This window comes from Fistularia commersonii, chromosome 6 (assembly GCF_037954325.1).
Source record: "Fistularia commersonii isolate RoL2024-O1a breed Wild chromosome 6, RoL_Fcom_v1.0, whole genome shotgun sequence".
Lineage (NCBI taxonomy): Eukaryota > Metazoa > Chordata > Actinopteri > Syngnathiformes > Fistulariidae > Fistularia > Fistularia commersonii.
The window spans coordinates 8,107,760-8,126,630 of NC_141289.1; the positions used below are offsets into that span (position 1 = coordinate 8,107,760).

Sequence of the window (18,871 nt, forward strand, 5' to 3'; positions counted from 1 at the left end):
AGAGTGCAGAGGACCCAAAACCAAGTCAGCCCCCCATCAGAGCATTTATGGACGATCTGACAGTAACAACAACGTCAGTCCCAGGATGCAGATGGATCCTCCAGGGCTTGGAGAAGCTTACAACCTGGGCCCGCTTCAAGCCAGAGAAATCCAAGTCTCTAGTCTTGAAGAGATGGAAGGTGACTGACCGGCTCCACCTCTCACTAGGAGGCACCCAGATTCCATCGGTCGCAGAGAAACCTGTGAAAAGCCTGGGAAGCCGCTTCCATCAGGGCAACCAATGAACGGCTGGAGTGCTGGCTGACAACAGTCCAGAAAGTCAGGTCTCCTGGGGAAATTCAAGGCATGGGTGTACCAGCATGGCATCCTGCCCAGGATACTGCCCAGGTGTACATATTTCCCATCTGTTCTGTGAAAAGCTTCGAGAGGAGCGTCAGCAGCCGCCTCCGATGCTGGTTGGTGCCACCCAGAAGTCGCATTGCCCTCTACAGCAACAACAACAACCTGACTCTACCAATCAACACCCCAACGGAGGAGTTCATGGTCGCCAGAGCGAGGGAGGTTCTCCAGGATAGGGAATCCAAGGACCCAAAAGTTGCTGCAGCTGGCATCGAGGTGAGGACTGGCGGAAGGTGGAGGGCACAGGAGGACCAGGACCAGGGAGTGGACCAGGCAGAAGCATGGCTGTCCGGTCAGGCAGGGCAGGAAGCATACCAATAACCCACCTTAGCAGGCTCAAGGGCAAGGAGAGGCGGAACCGGGTCCAACTCGAGGTGAGGGCAAGAGTCGAAGAGCAGCGTGCAAGCCAGAGGGCGGGGTGTAGGCATCAAGGCGCTTGGACCAGGTGGGGACAGGAAGATCTCATGGTCTGACCTGTGGAGGGCTGAACCCCTCTGCATCAGATTTCCCATCCGGTCCGTCTAAGATGTCCTGCCCAGCCCATCGAACCTCTTCCTTTGGGGCAAGGTTGAAACCCAAGCATGTCGCCTGTGCCAAGGAACACTGGGGCACATCCTCAGCTGCTCTCCTAAAGAGACTGATACCACAACCGGGTGCGAAAGGCAGTGCTGAGCTCATCAATATAGCCATCAAGTACACCAAGCGCTTGCAACCACCGAGGCACGGAATAACATTTATAAGAGCTGGAGAACAACCTCCTCCCCAACCGAAGGCCCAAACAGGTCTCCTGGGAACAGCAAAGGACTGGTAGTTAAGGGCGGACCTGGAGAAACAACTGAAGTTCTCTGAAAACATCGTGGAAACCAGCCTTAGGCCAAACATCGTCCTGCACTCTGAGTCATCCAAGCAAGTCATCATGTTGGAGCTGACAGTGCCCAGGGAGGAGAGAATGGAGGAAGTCAGCGGGAGAAAGAGGGAGAGGTACACAGAGCTAGTGGAGGATTGCCGCAGACGGGGGTGGCGTGCACGATAACTGCCCGTTGAGGTTGGGGGAAGAGGCTTCGCAGGGAAGTCACTCTGCAAGGGCTCAAAGCAGGTGTGCCCAATATGCCGATCGTGATCTCCCGGTCGATCGCAAAGGTAGTGTGGGTAGATCCCATGGCATTAAAACGTAGACGTCGGCATATCATCCTCGCTCCGAAATTTGTCACTTGACTGACCGTCGGTCTGTCGGATCTGACCTTTTCTGACACAGGCGTCACTGCGCACGTGTACATAACGGCGCGTTCTGGCAAGCTAGCGGGTTAGCCTCCAATTTATGTCTTCTAAACGTATGGGTATCCAAATGAGTGGGGGAGCTGAACCAAGTAAATCGACTAAAACGTATCACTTCCATACGGAATGGGAGGTGGACTTTTTTTCACTATGTCATTTTCAAAGTGCGTTTGCTTCATCTGCCAGTCTGCCATTGCTATACCGAAAAATGGAAATGTGGAGCGGCATTTTCAGACTGTTTATAAAAACTACAGCACTGACTTCCCTCCAAAAAGTGAGCTGAGATGTAGAAAGACCCAAAAGCTCCCCGCGACCCCAGGCGCTATTGCTGATGATGTGTCCAAGATTCTGCATCACAAGATGTATCTAATAACCAAATCCTTCATATTTGCGTTTATAATTGTTTGTGAAATTCTACCTCCAATTCGACTGTTTACCGAGAGGAGCGTGCATGGGCTTCTTATTACATCTGGTCAGCTTGCCTCCTCTTCCTCTCACCGTATGAACATTAGGCCAAAATTAAGAATGCCGTCTCACGCTGTCGATGTAATTTTATCTGCGCAGTTGTGACCCGAGATTGGAGCGACGGTTTACAGCAGAGAAACTTGATTTATAATTTCAGAATGGGACAAATGTCATGTTCCGTGCTCTCATACCTTTCTGAAGTAGAAATGTCACTTTTTGTAATTACTTGGACTTTTGTCAGTACGTGACATATTACCCATTAAAATCAAACAAATCAGCAGAGTTGAATATTCGTCAGTTTTGTTAAAAGCTACTTGGCACATGTTAACAGGTCATCATGCCTTTGCAGATTACACCATAAGCTGTTTTTCCGCAACATAGTTCATGTTCGAATATATAAGCATCGTGCACACCGGCGCAAACCACCTCTTCCAAATTAGAACCTTAGTCTCTCTGTCTCTCCAACTCTGCTGGGTTTTATTTTGGGAAATTGAGTGGACCCATAGTGAGTAGGTCTAGACGATGTACACATTTCTGAATTTAAATAATGTGTCGTTGGTGGGCTCCATAGCATTGTGCATTGTTTACAAAGACGATACTGTGATGCGGTGACACATTAGAAAAAGTTGTTTCTCTATTTACGGAACAGAGGTCAGGCTTGTCTTGAAGAAAAAAAGATAACAGCATTTACTCGCATCGCTTGTTTGCCAAATGAACATCAGTAGTGTTAGCTGCTGTCAGCAGCCGAGGAGCAGCTATCAGTGTCATCAAACGCAAACAGTGGAAGTCGTCTTTATTATGCTCAACGTAACAGGATTGCAAAGCTGATTAAGAAGCTGCTCGCTTTCAGATGGAATGACAGGTTGATTAGTCACGCTGAGGAGACTAACAAAAACGTGGCTGTATATCTTTGACCAACTCAGCGGGCGTGAAGGATGAGTGGCGTACACTGTGGATAGTGATTTGAAATGTAATGCAAAAGTTGGGAAAGAAATCAGTTCACGAGTTCAGTTCGGGCTGCTCCCATACTCTCAGTTTTCTCTGGTTCTAAAGAGGCCCAGTTAAGGTTCGAGAAGTACATTTGTGGATCCTAATGTACTTGAAGTCACGTTTGTCAAACACCATTTGAAAAGAACATAAAAGTGTCTTCATCTGAGCCCGGTTTCTCCATTGGCTTTAAATCAAGCGTTCCCAGACTATGTAGAGATTTACCGTACTTCACAAATTGGAATCGGACTACAATAAATATGTGTACTATGCAGAATTATACACAAATTCGTCTTATCTTGTAATCGAGCCTCTTCCATAGCCACTGTCAACTCTCTCCAAATGTTCTGTTTGAATCACCTGTGTTTTTTTTTTTGTTTTTTTTTGACGGATCTTCTCCTGCTTTCCCGGCTGAGGCCCTATAGAGCCCCGGGCCGTATCGCTGGGTGGAAGGATTAAAAGAAAAAAAAAAAAAAAAAGTATACCTCATCATTTTTCTGCTATATTTAATTCTCTAATACCGCCACCCTACCTGACCTGAGCAACATTCATAGGGGACAATAAAAGGAAACGGTGGGATGCTTTTCTCTTTCTCCCCTCTCTGCTGCGCCGCTCTTTTATCTCTCCTTCCCACAAGGCTGATTCACCACTTGTGACCCCTGTGGCTGCCTCGTTGAAAATAGACAACAAAGTGTCTGAGATGAAAACCAGCAGGCAGTTGTAGGCTGGATTGATGCCCAGCTTAGAGCTGGTCGAGCGGTGGCGAGCAAGCTGACACCTCCATTTGTCTGGATTCGAGGCGTGCAAAAGGAGCGCACCCACATCTGTGAGCATTAGCAAACACCAGCTTGTCAGACCTTTAGTTTTGTTTGTTTTTTTTCTACACGAATGCTCAAACACTTTTCAAAAAGTTTCCCTTGTGATCCTAGTCAGCCTCTTGCTCCGCAGATTTCTTCAAAAGTTGCATCTTCTTAAACAGTTTCGAATGATAAAAGAGACTATATTTGAATGCAGCTGATTCCTTGATTGCATGCATGCAGACAGTGAGCGCGCTCTGTTCTGGTCACCCGATTCATCAGCAGCGTTTCAAGACGCAAATATTGAAAGACGCAAGATGATGGAGTGATATCACCGACTTCCAGTACGCAGAGTGGCCTGGGTCCATCCCGTCCTCTGAAACTGGGGATAAGAATCTGCTTCATGAATAAAGATTCTTCTCCATTCTCCGCTCTATGTTTGATGTGTACCTACTCCAGCGGCAGCTGTGATTTATAGACCCACTAAGGCCCAGAGTAGTAACAGTGGATCTCGCGCAGGATTGGGAAGTGGACCCAGTGCTACCTCGTGGGAGAAGATACACCGCGTCCCCCACCCCTCCTGCTAAGAACTTTCTGTGGGAAATGAAGTCATAAATCAAGCAGTAAATTGAGTGTAGGGCTGTGCTTACTCATCTCAAGAGGTCCGCTCTGCTTCCTCCACACACCCCTGCTCCTTTTTAGTGCATGACTAATGCGACGCCGCAACTTCTCAGCTTATGTGTCTCTCGCACTGCGAAGCTTCGATCAAAAGGTGTGGATTTTATTTTCGAGTCAACGCCATAACTCTGGCCAGTGAAGAAAAAAATCTCCAAACGGAGGGAGGCTATCCGGGACGTGGGCGCACTCACATCTCGTCCTCCAGCTGGGCGTCACTGCCCCTTTTTGCCGACACCTGCCTTCACCCCGGACACGGTGTGAGCAGTCTCCCATGTACAAGCCTCAGGCGATCCCGTCAGTGCCACGGTTTGTCGGCGGGAATCAAAATTGCCGTTTATGAGCGTTCATCTGCCGCAATCCAGGTACTGGCCAAACGAACGGCACGCAGCATGTCTCCTCCAGCAGTGGGACTCTGACGAAGAGTTCAACAAGCAGGCAGGCATGTGCCTATCCAGGTAGTTTATTGGCTTTTCATGCAATACTCAAAAAGAGCAAAACAATTTCCACACTTTTCCAGTGTACCGTATTCATTGGGAATCCATCTGTGACCTAGGGCTCTGCGGTGCAGGAAACAATTCCAAGATGTATATCGCTGAATATAAGCAGCGGTTCGCAAGTGCACCCTACTGAGATTTGCTCCCGATTTACAGAAAGACTCTGTGGCCTCCTGCGACTGCTTTTCATCACAGCAGCAGTCGGTAGTATTCGCTCTGACACAAGTAAAGACAAGCGAGACCCCCAAAACACAAAGCAGATGTAGGGCTGAATTCAGGTCTCTACTGACCTCTGCTGGAAACACTATGTTATGCTGTCTTCACGGTCTCCAACGGTCCTGGTGTTCAGTGGTTGGTTTATTCAAACACAAAAGCATCCTAGTGTTGTGAATAATAGGATATGCTGCTTTTAAGTTATAATGCTCTTGAGAAATAGTCTGATTTATTGTTTGCGAAGTGTATATTTGGGATTTAACAGACTTTTAGGTAAAATGTGATGGTTTGAGGGGTAGAAGTATGTTGTCTGTGTGGTTAATAATCCACATAGGGGAACATGACAGTACCCATTTTTCAAAAAGGTTAGTCTCTAAATGGAAAATGGTTATCAAGCTGACGACCACAAATCTGAAAAAATGTAAAAATCAAGTGAGATGTTATTTTAAGATTTTAGAATCTTAATCTTTATTAGTCATTTTGTGTGTCTGATGTTTGACAGCTGGCAAACATCACCTTTAAGTCATCACACAGTAGCATCGGCATCACATATACATGTGGTAATATGAATTTATTTTTGAATAGGGACAGATTTTTTTCAATCGCTTATGAATTGAATACAACTACGGTCAAATGCTGCCTACAAATTGTCGGAGACGTGTCGACACTAAAGAGGAAATGTCATTTTGCTACTTGTCCCGATGCTTCTCAGCCCAGGGCAGCTTCACTGCTGTTATTAAATACCATCACCTCCTGTGTTTGGTGCTGTCACAGCTGCACCCAATAAAACCCGTCCACAGCCACATCATCATCCATCACACCAACCAGATTTACTGAAAATACACAGCTAGATGCTATTTCAAAACAGCAGGTTCCCTCCTCCTTGGGGGTTCTCTAGGTGCATGTTTCTGTGTAAAGCTTGACATTTCGTTTTGATTAGGCCTTATCCAACTTCTGTCCACGCTTCAGCTGCTCTCCTCTCCCTGGTTCCTCACTCCCCTTCTCACACACACCCACACAACCCCCCCCCCCACACACACACACACACACACACACACACACTGCCAGGCCTCCCCTGGAGTAAGACCGGAAATCAGTGGCTGTACCTCCAAAATAAAGTCTCTTGAGCTGTCTGAGTCTGAGAGAGCTGTTGTTTAATTGTGCCAACAAAGATAAGGTTTTTATAATCCCAAAATCGTCATCGATGAGCTCATCTATCAGGACATTACAATATGTTTGTTTGTGTGTGTGTGTATGTAGTATGTATACATCTAAAGAAATGAATGAAAAATGCGAACAACTGTCATCAAAGTAAACACCTTCACATGATATAAACGTATAAATCTGCACAATTTCAAATACTGGTATTTGTCTGTTATCTGCCTCTTGTAAATCAGTTGTATTTAAATGCTTGAGATCGTTTAACGGTCCTTTACCTTCGTGTAATTCAGGCACCTTGAAAACACGAGTCGTTAAAAGCTAATTTATTGAAATTTAGAAAAAAAAAAGAATGAAATTTCAACTCAAAAACAGGCTCAGCAAAAATAATGTAGCTGTACCCCTGTAATTGAACTATAACAGGGGGGGAAAATACACTTTTTTGTAATTGAATGTATTTATTTTTTGGCTAAAATGTTGTTTTTCTCTTTTCTTTTCGGAAGCAGGTTTACTTTGAAGGCACCGGAAGCGGAGCGGTGCGTCACCCCCAAATCCTTCGGGATCCCGTCGAGAACTTTTTCCATCGTCTTTGAATTCCAATAGTTCAAAACAACTATCACGGTAAGTTTTTAAATCCAACCGGAACTTTACAACTATACGTATATTTATACTGCTTGCTTCTTTGTGTTGTTAAAAGTTTGTTGTATTTTAAAATCTCGCCGACTTAAAAAACACGAGCCCGTGATTTGGAGCCCGCTCCCCGAGCTAGCTTAAATCAGGTCGGCGATTTAAGCACTCCCCAATGAACGAGTGTGGTTGTTTTCTTTTTAGATAAACCCGGTTTCTCTCTTAAACTCAACTCGGGAATGTTGCAAACAAGCCCCAGCCTGCTTTAGGTTGTTTAGGGGACGGTTAAGCCCTCCCCCGGAGATTAACGGCGTTTACTGTGGAAACGAGACCCAGCTAACGGGTGCCTCCGGTAAGTGGGTGCCGGCGGGAGGATCTGAAATCACAACGGGGTGTAAGGAGGCTCCCGGCGGGACGCGATTTGCCATCCGCGGGGGGGCAGGAGGGGGAAACACCCGCCGCTATGTTTGGTACTATTTTTTTTCTCTCTCCCTCTCTCTCTCTCTCCAGGGACGCTCGTCTCTGTCGCCACGGCAACGCTGTTGTCACACCGAGCCGAGGGCTGCGGGGTAGAGAGGAGGTGGGGGCGGATCCGGAGAAGAGGGACGGCGGCTCCTCGATCGGTTTCTCCGGTGTGAAGGCAGACCAGACCGGAGATGGTAAGGAAAAGGACCGCAGAGCCGTAGAAAGGGGAAGAAAAGTGTTTTTTTTTTATCCTGCAGCTGTGGAATCTGAGCTCTGCTAGCGCTCAAAGCGAATGCAGCTGTAGCCTTTTTCCCTCCTCTCCAAACCGTGTGTCAGGATCCACGTTTGTATGATTCCTCTCCGCTGTCTGGGGTTTTAAAAATCTGTGTTGTCGCTTTCAGCCGTTTCAAGACAGCATCTTCTACCCGTACACTGGTGACACCCAGGGGACCCATTCATCAGCGGGGATCCCATCCCTCTTGAACTCCCCCCTCAGCCAGCATTCTGTAAATGGCCACTTCGCACCTGCACCAGGCATGACTCCATCCAGTGGCACTGCTGCTGTTCTCCCCTTCAAGTTCCGGCCGCGCAGGGAGAGCGTGGACTGGCGGCGGATCAACGCCGTGGACATCGACCTGGTGATGAGCCAGCTGGACGTGGATGCTCTTCAGGAGCACGTGAACATGGTGACTTTCTGCAGTTTGGAAGGGGAGAGATGCCAGCGGTGTCAGAGCCCGATGGATCCAGCGCTGATTAAGCTCTTGCAGCTGGCCCAGCTCACGGTGGAGTGGCTCCTCCACTGCCAGGATGTCCTCACCCTCAACCTGCGAGCGACCGAGGAGAGGCTGGGGGCTGCCAGCAGGGAGCGGGAACTGCTGCTGGCTCAACAGAAAAAGCAGGATGAAAGCGTGAAGTCGCTGACCACCGAGCTCAAGCAGCGGAAGAAGATCATTCGCACCCAGCAGTCCCTGTTATCACCACGGATCCTCAGCAGCCAGAAGGTACTCCTGTCAGTCTAAACAGGGGGCGTATCGATTACAATAGTCCATATGCACGGCAAAGAGACAGCTAGCGCCATCATCCCCACCCCCTTTCCTTCCCCTCCTCTGGGCCCCAACTCTGCCATTGTTCCCAAGATTTGTCCCCAGCTCTTGCTTTGTGTAATTCCTGACAGGACTGGAAGGGAAATACAGAGAATATCCTTTTTAAAATTACCTTTCAGGCGGTGTCGTTTTGGCGTGGTTATTATGTCTCGTGGTTTATGTGTCGACTGAAGGGGTAGGATTTATAGCTACTGAGCAGATGGTTTCATTGGGTGGCAATCAGTCTTTTTTTTTTAATCTACTTTAAGAAGGTTGACAAGAGCACTAATCATTATGACTGGCTCACTCCCACCTCCCCCACATCACACATCCATATTTTAGACGGCTAGGTTGACGCCTTTGAACGCCAGATACCAGCGGGTCGTCTGTGTGGATTGATCGTCAGTTTGGTCTCTGCAGTGTCGCAAATTTGTTTACCTTCATGTTATTTATAGCACAAATCAAAAATCCTTCTCCCTCTGTTTCTCATGTACAGCTGACCTGGCCAAGTAGTTTCCAAGGCAACAGATATAGAGTGTCATGACTGCATGTGGTTGCTAGGTGTGCACTAGCAGTTCAGTTAACAGAGGTGGCTCAATAATTGATAGAGAGGCCATGTGTCCTTTGAGGATATTTGGCATTTGTTGTAAGCAGACAAACCAGACTTCAAAAAAATAAACATACTAATCTCCTAGATAAATTCCATTTTACTTCCAGTGTTCACCGTGACCCCAAAGCAGCCATTTAAAAGCATCCCTTGGATACCCTTTCATGATCGTGGCTGGCCTCTTCAATGTTACTTTGAGTCTTTGCTTCTAAATGTTACAACAGGGTAGTCGGTGCAGGATTAAGTCACAGGCACAACGTGTGCTGGTGTTCGATCCAGCATAAAACACAACTTCATGGATCAGAGGCAGCAGATTTTTCAATGTTGGGAGGATTAGTCAGCCGTTGTGTGTAAACGCCAGCCGCGAGAAAGAAATCAACATCTCTCACAGGATCATATGTCAGAGCTCAGTCAGCTGTCAGTTACACTCCCATTGTGTGCCGTCAGTGGCAGGTGAAGTTTTTTCTAGTGCAATGTGGGATTGTTAACAGATGGTTTGTACTTTGACCTCATATTGTTGCATCTTGATGATGCATCTTAATAGCACACACAGCAAATATATTTGTCTATTATTATAGTCAGTGAATGAATAAGGAATAGCTGATAACATGTCCTGTTGTGTAGAAAACCTACTGAGACATCATACTTTGAGAAAAGGGATTGTCATGAATCTAGCCAGTGGGGCTGTTTTACGTGACTTGTTGTATATTATACATTCAAACATATTGTTTGCCTTGTGCAGAAAAGCAAATTCAGCCATTTTTGAAAGTGGTTTGAAATGAGGTGTTTACATTTTGATCAGTATGTCTTAGTCCTGGTACCCTGGTGTCTCATGTGGGTTTTGTCCAGTCAGTCGTAATTCATCCGTCAATGACAAAGTCACCTCCAGAGTAAGACCCAACAGATAACACACAGCCCCGAACAGGCTGCTATCAGATAGTATGCATGGTCATTTTTGGAGCCTGATCGGTAACTGACTTTGTCTAGTGGAACATACAGTATAGCAGGGATGCCTTGGGAGCTGGCTGATATTTATATGATGGCTTCTTACAAAGTTCAGTGACCAGATCAGCTTTTACCAATATAAACATGGTACTGTCTAGAACTGTATTTCATCACCAAAAGTAAATTCTTTAGGTAAAAACAACAAGTTAATGTTGCACATTAGATCTCTCACCCATTCTTATTTCAGGAGCTCTCTGTTTTGGTCCAATAACTATTTTGTAAATAAACAATTTGCAGAGATTTCAATCCATTTGGCTAGTAAAACAATGTTGATGAATTTTAAAGAGCCTGTGGCACATTTCTTTGGGGGGCATACAGAGTTTTACAAGTTTATGGATTGTCGGGACAGTTTTCTGGAACAAACCTGGCAACCCTGCTTGACGGCATTATCGTCTGGATGATTCTGGAAATCATTTTGTCATGCCTTCCCATAACAGCCTAACTATAAGTTGGCGATATTTGAGCATAAATCTGATTGGATCAATCACAGATATCGGTCTGGACATTCCATCTTCAAAATGTGATACAGGAAATATCCTACAATGAACTCCCTGAATAGCTCTCGAAATGTCTTATCTAAGAAGCTTTAGATTTACTTTTTATCTTTGGATTAGGACTGCTTTGTTTTTGTTTTTTTTGTTTTGTTGATAATTTGCATTGTTTTCATAATAACAGTGATTCTCTTTTAGTGTTCCCACTGTGACAAGTCCTTCATCAATTCATCCTTTCTCCAGAGTCACATGCAGCGCCGGCACCCAGATGAGTATGAAATACGTGAGTCAACAAGTCGTTAAGATTCATCACGCAGTTTTGTTATTTAATTCAATGAGCATTCCTACTTATCGAACATTCAGCAATTCAAGAACAAAATCTGTTGTAGATGTTTCCAAAGTACATTTTCTCTAAACTAGCCTCACCTTGTATTGTCTGATGCTGTAGTTATTTATTTATTTTTTTTGTTCTACTTCATGTAGATTTGCGCTCAGTTAATGAGAAGAAGTCAGAGATTGAAGGTCTCAAACTGGAGATCAACAGCCTTAAAGAGCAGATTGTTCAGCATCAACAGATCTTACAAGCCAAAACAGCTCAAGTAAGGAAACCAGGACAGTTTTCCCATCACATTAACTGGCTATTTTGTTCAGTTAATATTGCACAAGATATCCCAGAAATTCCCACAGACTGCACATGTGAGCGCTTACATTGTCCTCAATTGTTTCCTCAATTCCTCCCTTACCTAGAATCGCTTGCTGCACCACTACGCTGATGAGTATGATTTACGTAAGTAAACCTGTCACAGCAGTTTGATAAAAGTTTTCTTTTGCAAGAGTATAAGGTAGTCACAGTTCACTAAAATATATGTCCTGCCCTGATTTTACTCTTTCCAGAATTGCGATCTGACAGTGAGAAGAAGTCTGAGATTGAGAGCCTCAAACTGGAGATCAACAGTCTGAAGGAGCAAATTGCTCAGCAACAACATAACTTACAATCCAAAGCATCTAATGTAAGACATCCATGACTGTTTAAGAATGAATAAAACTGCATGGGTCTCCTGTTGCCCAGCTTATGTTTTCCTTCCATTTGATTCCAGGAACAAGAGACGCAGGCTATACACACAGGCCTTCTGAGGGAATTGGACCATTTAAAGGCAGAGGAAATGGCACAGATACAAACCATCCAAAAGCTGGAGCATCTACAAAAGAAGCAGGTCAGAGATGTGGGAAAATGTTTTTGCATTCATCTGTGACTCAAGCTATTTGCCATGCTCAGACTGTCATGTTTTTTAGGATAAAAGATGGGAACACAGGCTCCAAAAAATAAAGGCCCATCATGAGATTGAAAAGAATCAGGTATTTCGAAGTGTTTGTAATTCTGTTTAAATACATTTCTGTTTGTAATTAAACACCCTTCTTCCTCCTTGTCTGTGTCTCCAGTTGCTGAACGAGCTGAACAGAATACAGTCGAGTGTGTCGGAGCAGCAGGAACACAGCCAGAGGTTGCACCAGGAGATGGGAAGGAGACTGGAGGAGAAGGAGCAGACCATCAAGGCTCAATGGGAGGAGGTGAACTCTCAACTCACATCAACACTCAATGCAATAATTTCAAGAGAGGAAGTAAAGCCGAGGGTCAGCCCTTGTTCAGGATATCCTGTATTAGCTACAGTACATGGGCTGAGATTGGACTATATTTAGACTTGTTGATACTCTACAACTCAAAATCCACTATGTACATCCAAACTGCAATGAAAGAGTAAGTGAAATTTTGTTTGGTTGACTTGCATCACCGTAAAAAATTGCATTTAAACTGGCAAATGATGACAGGCAGGTTTTCAAGAGTGGTCAATGGGTCAAATAACATTTTTTTTCAACATACAGATAAAGAATATATCATCAAATCCTCCCACTAAAGTTGTAGAAGTACCAGGTATGGACGAACTTAAAGGTTACATTTTAATCAGACTTGTCACATTAAATGTTTGTAGCTAAAGCATTTATTCCATTCTTTTCTCAGTGATAGTCAGTGCACCAGCTCCAGAGCCCAAATCTAAGAGGGTCATACTTGGTAAGTTAGTAGTCACCGCTGTCCTCATCGAATTAGCTTACGAAACACATCGTCACTGAAAGAAAGATAAAGCAGGGGCTCAGTTACGTGAAGGATGTATAATATTTGTGTCTGTAACCCTTTTAATAAAGCAGTGCACCCCCCATGTCCACTTTCACCTCTTTTTACCTTCTTTTAATCTGAATTCTTTCTGTCCAATGACCTGTTGACCCCGTGTGCTGTTTTATTAGAGGAGCCAATATCTGCTATTAAACTGGATCCTATACAGGAGCTGTCAGAGGAGGAAAAGGGTAAAATAGAAGCTAAACCCAGGAGTCAGTTGACTGCATGCTGTCTGCATGGATGCATCAGTCTGGTCTGAGCAGGCTTTCCTTCAGGTGTGCCATGACTGAGATCATCTTATTCAACACTGACTGGACAGGGATTTAAGATGACCTCAGTGTGAGGAAAACTGGCTTATGCTGTGTTATAATCTGTGATGTCTGTCGTTAGCATTATCATTACATTAGTTGTTTTAGTCTCCTCTTCTGCCTGTTCCACCTTAATCACGTCCATCTAACTGAGCTGTGGCATGGTGCTTACTCTCAAATATGGCAAATGCATGCTCTTTTCCTCTGAGTTTTTGATCCTTCTGCCTCAGTGGACATTAAAAGGTCAATAAATGGACAGATGTGATGTGTTCAGCAGACACAAGCAGCATTTCTGAGAAGAGGACGGTAAAGAAGCCCGAGCCGGTTCCAGAGAAAAAACAGCGGGTAGCCTCCAGTGCTCTGAGAAGAAACACAAATAAGAAAGAAATCAGGAGAGACCTCGAGCAGGCTGTAATGAAGAAGCTAGAGCACCTGGGGGTCAAGCCTGTAAGTAGACATGCCCTTTGAATAGAAGTTATTTACAGTTATTATCCACCAAAACAAAGGTACTGCTTGTAAATTATAATTAAAAAAACTATTGATTCTGCACTTCTCAGGACCAAAGAGGCCTGAAAAACAGGGCGCTGGACTCCATCTTGGCAAAGGTGCAGTCAAAGCGTGAGAGCATTACAAAGCAGATGCCTGACTATCGTCGCAGCCGGGAAGACATAGCTAACGCTGTGGAGCAGAAGCTGGGCTTTCAGAGGAGTTACAGCAGTCCCGCTCCAGAGTCTTCGGTCAGATCTAGACACTCCGTTCAAGGTATTTTTTTAAGGTTAAGTCATGACGAAACCTCCCGAGGTCATTTTCATGAATTCCTGACCCGATTGATTAGTGGAATCATCAGTAGAATACTAAATACAAAAATAATCTACAGCTGCAGCCTGAATTTCAATATAGCTTCCCATAGCACTTCAACGGTGAGGGGGTTTGTCCAAACAACCCGGACTGACATTAAAAATCAAAAGGTCACTTGAATAGTCTTAAAGCCCTGTTTTGTGCATATGTCATATTAGCTTGCATGGTAGCAGCCTCTGTTCATTCTTTGTTCTCTTTCACAAATTACAATTGAGAATTTAAAGCCTTTCACCAAACCGAATTCTTAGAACCATGTGACTGTTAGTCAAATTTGACTGTGTCTGGCTTCTGCATGTAGTAATGCAGTTCAGGCCTCGTGCCAGCAGCCTACCGTCCAAAGGAACTCCGGTGGCGTCAGGATCTGCGGTCAAGCAGCCCAAGACCCCCCAGCCTGCACCGAGAAGCCACACCACCCAACCCAAGACATCGACTCCCAATCCAAGGGCTGCCTTGGTGGCCTTCACATCCAAGTAAGACGCATGAATTTGATGCCTGAATTGTGGATCAAGAAGTGAGAACATATATTGTAGATGTAACAGATGACGACCCGTGTCCAAAGCGCACAAGACACTACAAGCCAAGTAAATACGTGTTAAATTAGAAGACAGAGACATTCAGCATATATTGCACCTTTTCATGTTAATCCTCATCTACAATGTATGAACCATCGGAAAAGACTCACTTCACCCATGATATCTGTTTACTCGGTTTAATTTTGATTCCAGGACTTACACATGGTCTCACCTCATGGAAAGCATAGGGTGATTTGCACCCCGTCATAATTGGAATAATTGGTGGAAATCGTATCTTGTACTGAGATTTTATCATGAGGGAAAGTCTTTATGGAAATTTCTTTCTTTTTTTACATTACATGATTTATTACTAGTTATTTTTTGTCTGAGCGACATTCTATCCGTCACTAATTTCCACATCACAGATCAGAGCATCATTCATGAAATACTATGTGAAATCCATAGTGCAGTGGTGTGTGAGCACAAACATCTATGTCCACATCAAAACTATTTTCCCTTTTATAAATCAGAGTCCTTCTGGAAGTCACCAAACTTTGATCAAATTTTCCTGCACTATTTATTTTAAGTGGCAATGACTGTTTAAAATTTGACCACTTGATGTCGACAGCGATTAGCACACCAATATTATTTTAAAACTGAACATTGACTGACTGACCAGACCTTCCTCTGATAATGGGTTTGACTTCATAAGCCTAACTAAAACAGTTTTCTTTTTGAAATGCAAAGGGAGCGGTTATTAACAATAACCTTTTACCTATCAGACAAATTCATGAAGTATTTTGCTTTTTACACTTTGAATGTTGACTGTTCATGGGTAAATCCATCCATTGCTTTCGTTATTCAGAACCCCTCCTTTCAGTTCCGATGAAGAGTCCAGTGAGCAGGACTCTGACATGGAAGAGGAGGAGCCTCAAAAACTCCAGAGGGGAAAAACTGCGCAGACCAGGCTTAACCAAAATCCCTCCGTGCAATTCAGGCCGGGCAAAGCCAGTACGGTTCAGGCAAGGCAGACGGCAGCAAGGCACTTAATCTATTCGAATCCCCAGACGTCCAAAGAATCAGTCAGTGCTATGACTAAGACAGCGGTCTCAAAGCTGGACAGTGACAATGATGATGAAGATGACGACGATGTGGACTGGTCTGAATGCAGTGAGCTGCTGGAGATCGACCCCCGCAAGCTCCAGAGTTACAAAGACCAGAACGGAAATGTGGAAAAGAGAAACTTTGTGAAAGGTAAGTTTATAAATCAAGCAAACAGGATGCACGTTAAGTCAGCTCCAAATAAAGGCACCATATTTTATGCATTTCAAATCAGAGATGGGAAATATATCAGACATGAAAGACAACAAAGACCATCTGTAAGATAAAATACATGGCCAATGTAATTCTTTTTAGTTTAACATTGGATATGAATAATATAGGAGTCATTTTCCTCTGAGAATCTCACATAATACGATTGGAACTTCTTTTCATTAAAGAAAACAAAATCAACGAGTTGGCCAGGAAAGTGGAGAAGAAGATTTCAGAGAGAGTGGTGAAGATTCCAGCAGGAGGTGTGAGCGTCTTACCTGAGAGAAAGGATGAGGTTCAAGAACTTTCGGTGAGATCATGGTGGATTGCTGTGGTTTACACTGCTGTTTGTTAGTCATGCTATGAAGCTAAATTAGTTATATTTGCAATATAAGTCATTATCAAAGCTACATGACGTCTTCTGAACATTATGTTAGATATACAAAATGTTTCAGAATTATCAAAATGATTTACTGTTTGGACAGATCACAGATTTAGAGGAGAGCAGTGAGTGGGTGGTCTCCTCCTTAGAGGACAAACAGGAAAAGGCCAAACCGGCCCAAAGCTCTGGAACACTGAGGAGGAGCCTGGACTCTCCCAGTACCAGTGTCTGGGGCACCTCCACGGGAAAGGCTCCAAAATCATCAGGTCAGTGTTACAAGAGCCCCATGGTTGACTCAGTTATGTCATTCAACAACAGCCAGAGTCTGAAGCTGAGATATCTGTTACTTGCCAGGTCTGACTGAAGCCGGAACAGGAAGTACCCTGAAGAGCAGCCTGTGTTCCCTCAGTGACATCAGTGACTCAGATGATATTAGCAATTGAGTCAGTGAGAACCATAGCCAAACAGTGACTCAGAACAATAGACCTCAGTCTGCTCAAGACATCTGTAGTCTGTCAGAAAACAGCCATATTTTGTATACTTTTATTATTTTTATTATGCCAGAGTTTTATACACACATGAGCAATTGGTATTGTATGAGGAAGTCTAAAGTGGCAGAGAAGTATGTCAGACTGGTGCAGGACATGTATGCTAGCTGTAAGACAGTGTTGTGGTGTGCGGTAGGGGTAACAGAGAAGTTTAAGGTGAGGTGGGACTCAGTCAGGGATCAGCTCTGAGCCCCTTGTTTGCAGTGGTGATGGACAGGCTGACAGATGAGGGTAGACAGGACCTCCATGGACCATAATGTTTGCAGATGACATTGGGATTGGTGGTGGGAGTGGGGATCAAAAGTTGGAGGATTTCAGGTACTTGAGGTCAACAGTCCAGAGCAATGGAGAGTGTGGAAAAGAGATGGAGAGACGGGTTCAAGCTGGTTGGAATGGGTAGAGAAAAGTGTCAGGGGTACTATGCGATAGAAGACTATCAGCCAGAATGAAAGGAAAAGTGTACAAACAGTGGTGAGACCAGCGATGCTGTATGGCCAAGACACAGTTCCAATGACGTGAAGACAGGAGGCAGAGCTAGAGCTCGCAGAGATGAAGATGCTGAGGTTCTCTTTGGGTATGACCAGGATGGATAGGATCAGGAATGAGTCTATCTGAGGAACAGCACATTAGATGTTTTGGAGAGAAGGTCAGAGAAGCCAGACTGAGATAGTTGGGTCGTGTACAGAGGAGGGATAGTGAATCTATTGGTAGACGGATGCTGGAATTGAAGTTGCCAGGCAGGAGGTCTCAAGGAAGAACAAAACGATTTCTGGACATAGTGAGGAGAGAGGATATGAAGGTAGTTGGTGTGAGAGAGGAGGATACAGAAAATAGGGTTAGATTGAGAAGGTTGAGTCGCTGTTGCAACCCCTGTAGGGAAAAGGCAAAAGAAGAACAAGAAAATGCACATGAGCAATACTACAGCTTGCTAAGGGATTTGAAAAAGCATGACTATTACATTTGTGCCTTAAATGATTTGTTAATACCTTAAAATGCTATGGTACAACCAGAGAAGGGGGAACAAAAGCACACCTCCAAAACTCATACACACCGGTATGTCACATTTCAACTATGCATTCTGACATTGTAAGTATTCCTACGCAATGTCATGCTGAAGTTCAAAAAATAGGGCTGACAACTTGAAAGCTTGCCAGTGTGTATGATTTTGCTAAATATATAATCAAGTGGTACACTCATTTTGGGGTCTTCAGCTGTACTTCCCCAGGGTACATATTTAGAGAATAACTTTGATGGGGCATTTTTCATACAAATGGTACCATCCAAGTTATGTAAAAATGCAGTATTTTGCTACATCCATGCAAATATTGAGTCAATGAATTATGGAGGGAATTATGAAAACTGACCCAGTAAGTGAACAAAGTGGAGAGAGACCCACACACTGAGGTCTAATTTATGAGTTGTGTAGAGGATTCACATTATTTCTGCTGGTTATGCTGCATATGTGCCCTTGTCTTTTTACATTTTCTTTTGCGCCAAAAGAAACACTTGTTTTCTCTCTTCTGTGTTTGTATTTCAGTTTCACATGAACCAGTCGCTTCAGCTGTCAGTTAACAACTTCAGATAAAACCAATATTTTTACAGTTGAGGTCTATGTTTATTTTCAGGTTTACCCTATACCTAGTCTGTGCCAATTACTAATGAGCTCTTGGCTGTAACTGTTCATCTTTTTGTGTTTGTGAGCATGGCAATGTTTGTACTGTTTGTGTTTATTTTTTTTTATATTGGACTGTGTACCTGTGTGAATAGAATGAAGCACTGAGTTGTAGGCAATAAAACATTATGTAAAGCTCTGTTTTTCCAAATGTGATAATCACAGAATTAAGCAGAAGCAGATTTGTTCAGCTAATGTTCTCGCCACACAGAAATGAACATTCAAATAAATACAATTTGTGATTTTTTTGTTAATTGTATAATTTAAGGTTTCACAAAACCCAGGGATTTAATAAGAACTAATGAGTTCTCACCAAGATTTGTATCCGTGTATGTCAAACTGCGATTAAAAACGTCTTTTGTTCGTT

At 44.1% G+C, this 18,871-nt stretch overlaps 1 protein-coding gene across 6 annotated transcripts in view; it reads left to right on the forward strand.

Annotated features, from left to right (window-relative positions):
* Positions 1 to 18,871, forward strand: part of dzip1 (DAZ interacting zinc finger protein 1) — a 31,220-nt gene extending 12,349 nt beyond the window's left edge. The window contains exons 2-21 of one of the 6 annotated variants that reach the window (XM_086147933.1): positions 6,973 to 7,087; positions 7,604 to 7,752; positions 7,960 to 8,559; positions 10,942 to 11,026; positions 11,227 to 11,342; positions 11,491 to 11,530; positions 11,638 to 11,753; positions 11,841 to 11,957; positions 12,037 to 12,099; positions 12,184 to 12,312; positions 12,625 to 12,673; positions 12,761 to 12,811; positions 13,042 to 13,101; positions 13,499 to 13,668; positions 13,779 to 13,983; positions 14,378 to 14,549; positions 15,457 to 15,845; positions 16,091 to 16,212; positions 16,388 to 16,550; positions 16,639 to 18,871. In XM_086147933.1, coding sequence (XP_086004059.1) covers positions 7,750 to 7,752; positions 7,960 to 8,559; positions 10,942 to 11,026; positions 11,227 to 11,342; positions 11,491 to 11,530; positions 11,638 to 11,753; positions 11,841 to 11,957; positions 12,037 to 12,099; positions 12,184 to 12,312; positions 12,625 to 12,673; positions 12,761 to 12,811; positions 13,042 to 13,101; positions 13,499 to 13,668; positions 13,779 to 13,983; positions 14,378 to 14,549; positions 15,457 to 15,845; positions 16,091 to 16,212; positions 16,388 to 16,550; positions 16,639 to 16,727 — 2,739 coding nt within the window. In that variant the 5' untranslated portion in view covers positions 6,973 to 7,087; positions 7,604 to 7,749 and the 3' untranslated portion in view covers positions 16,728 to 18,871. The other 5 variants (XM_086147934.1, XM_086147936.1, XM_086147937.1 and 2 more) reach the window with 5 other exon arrangements.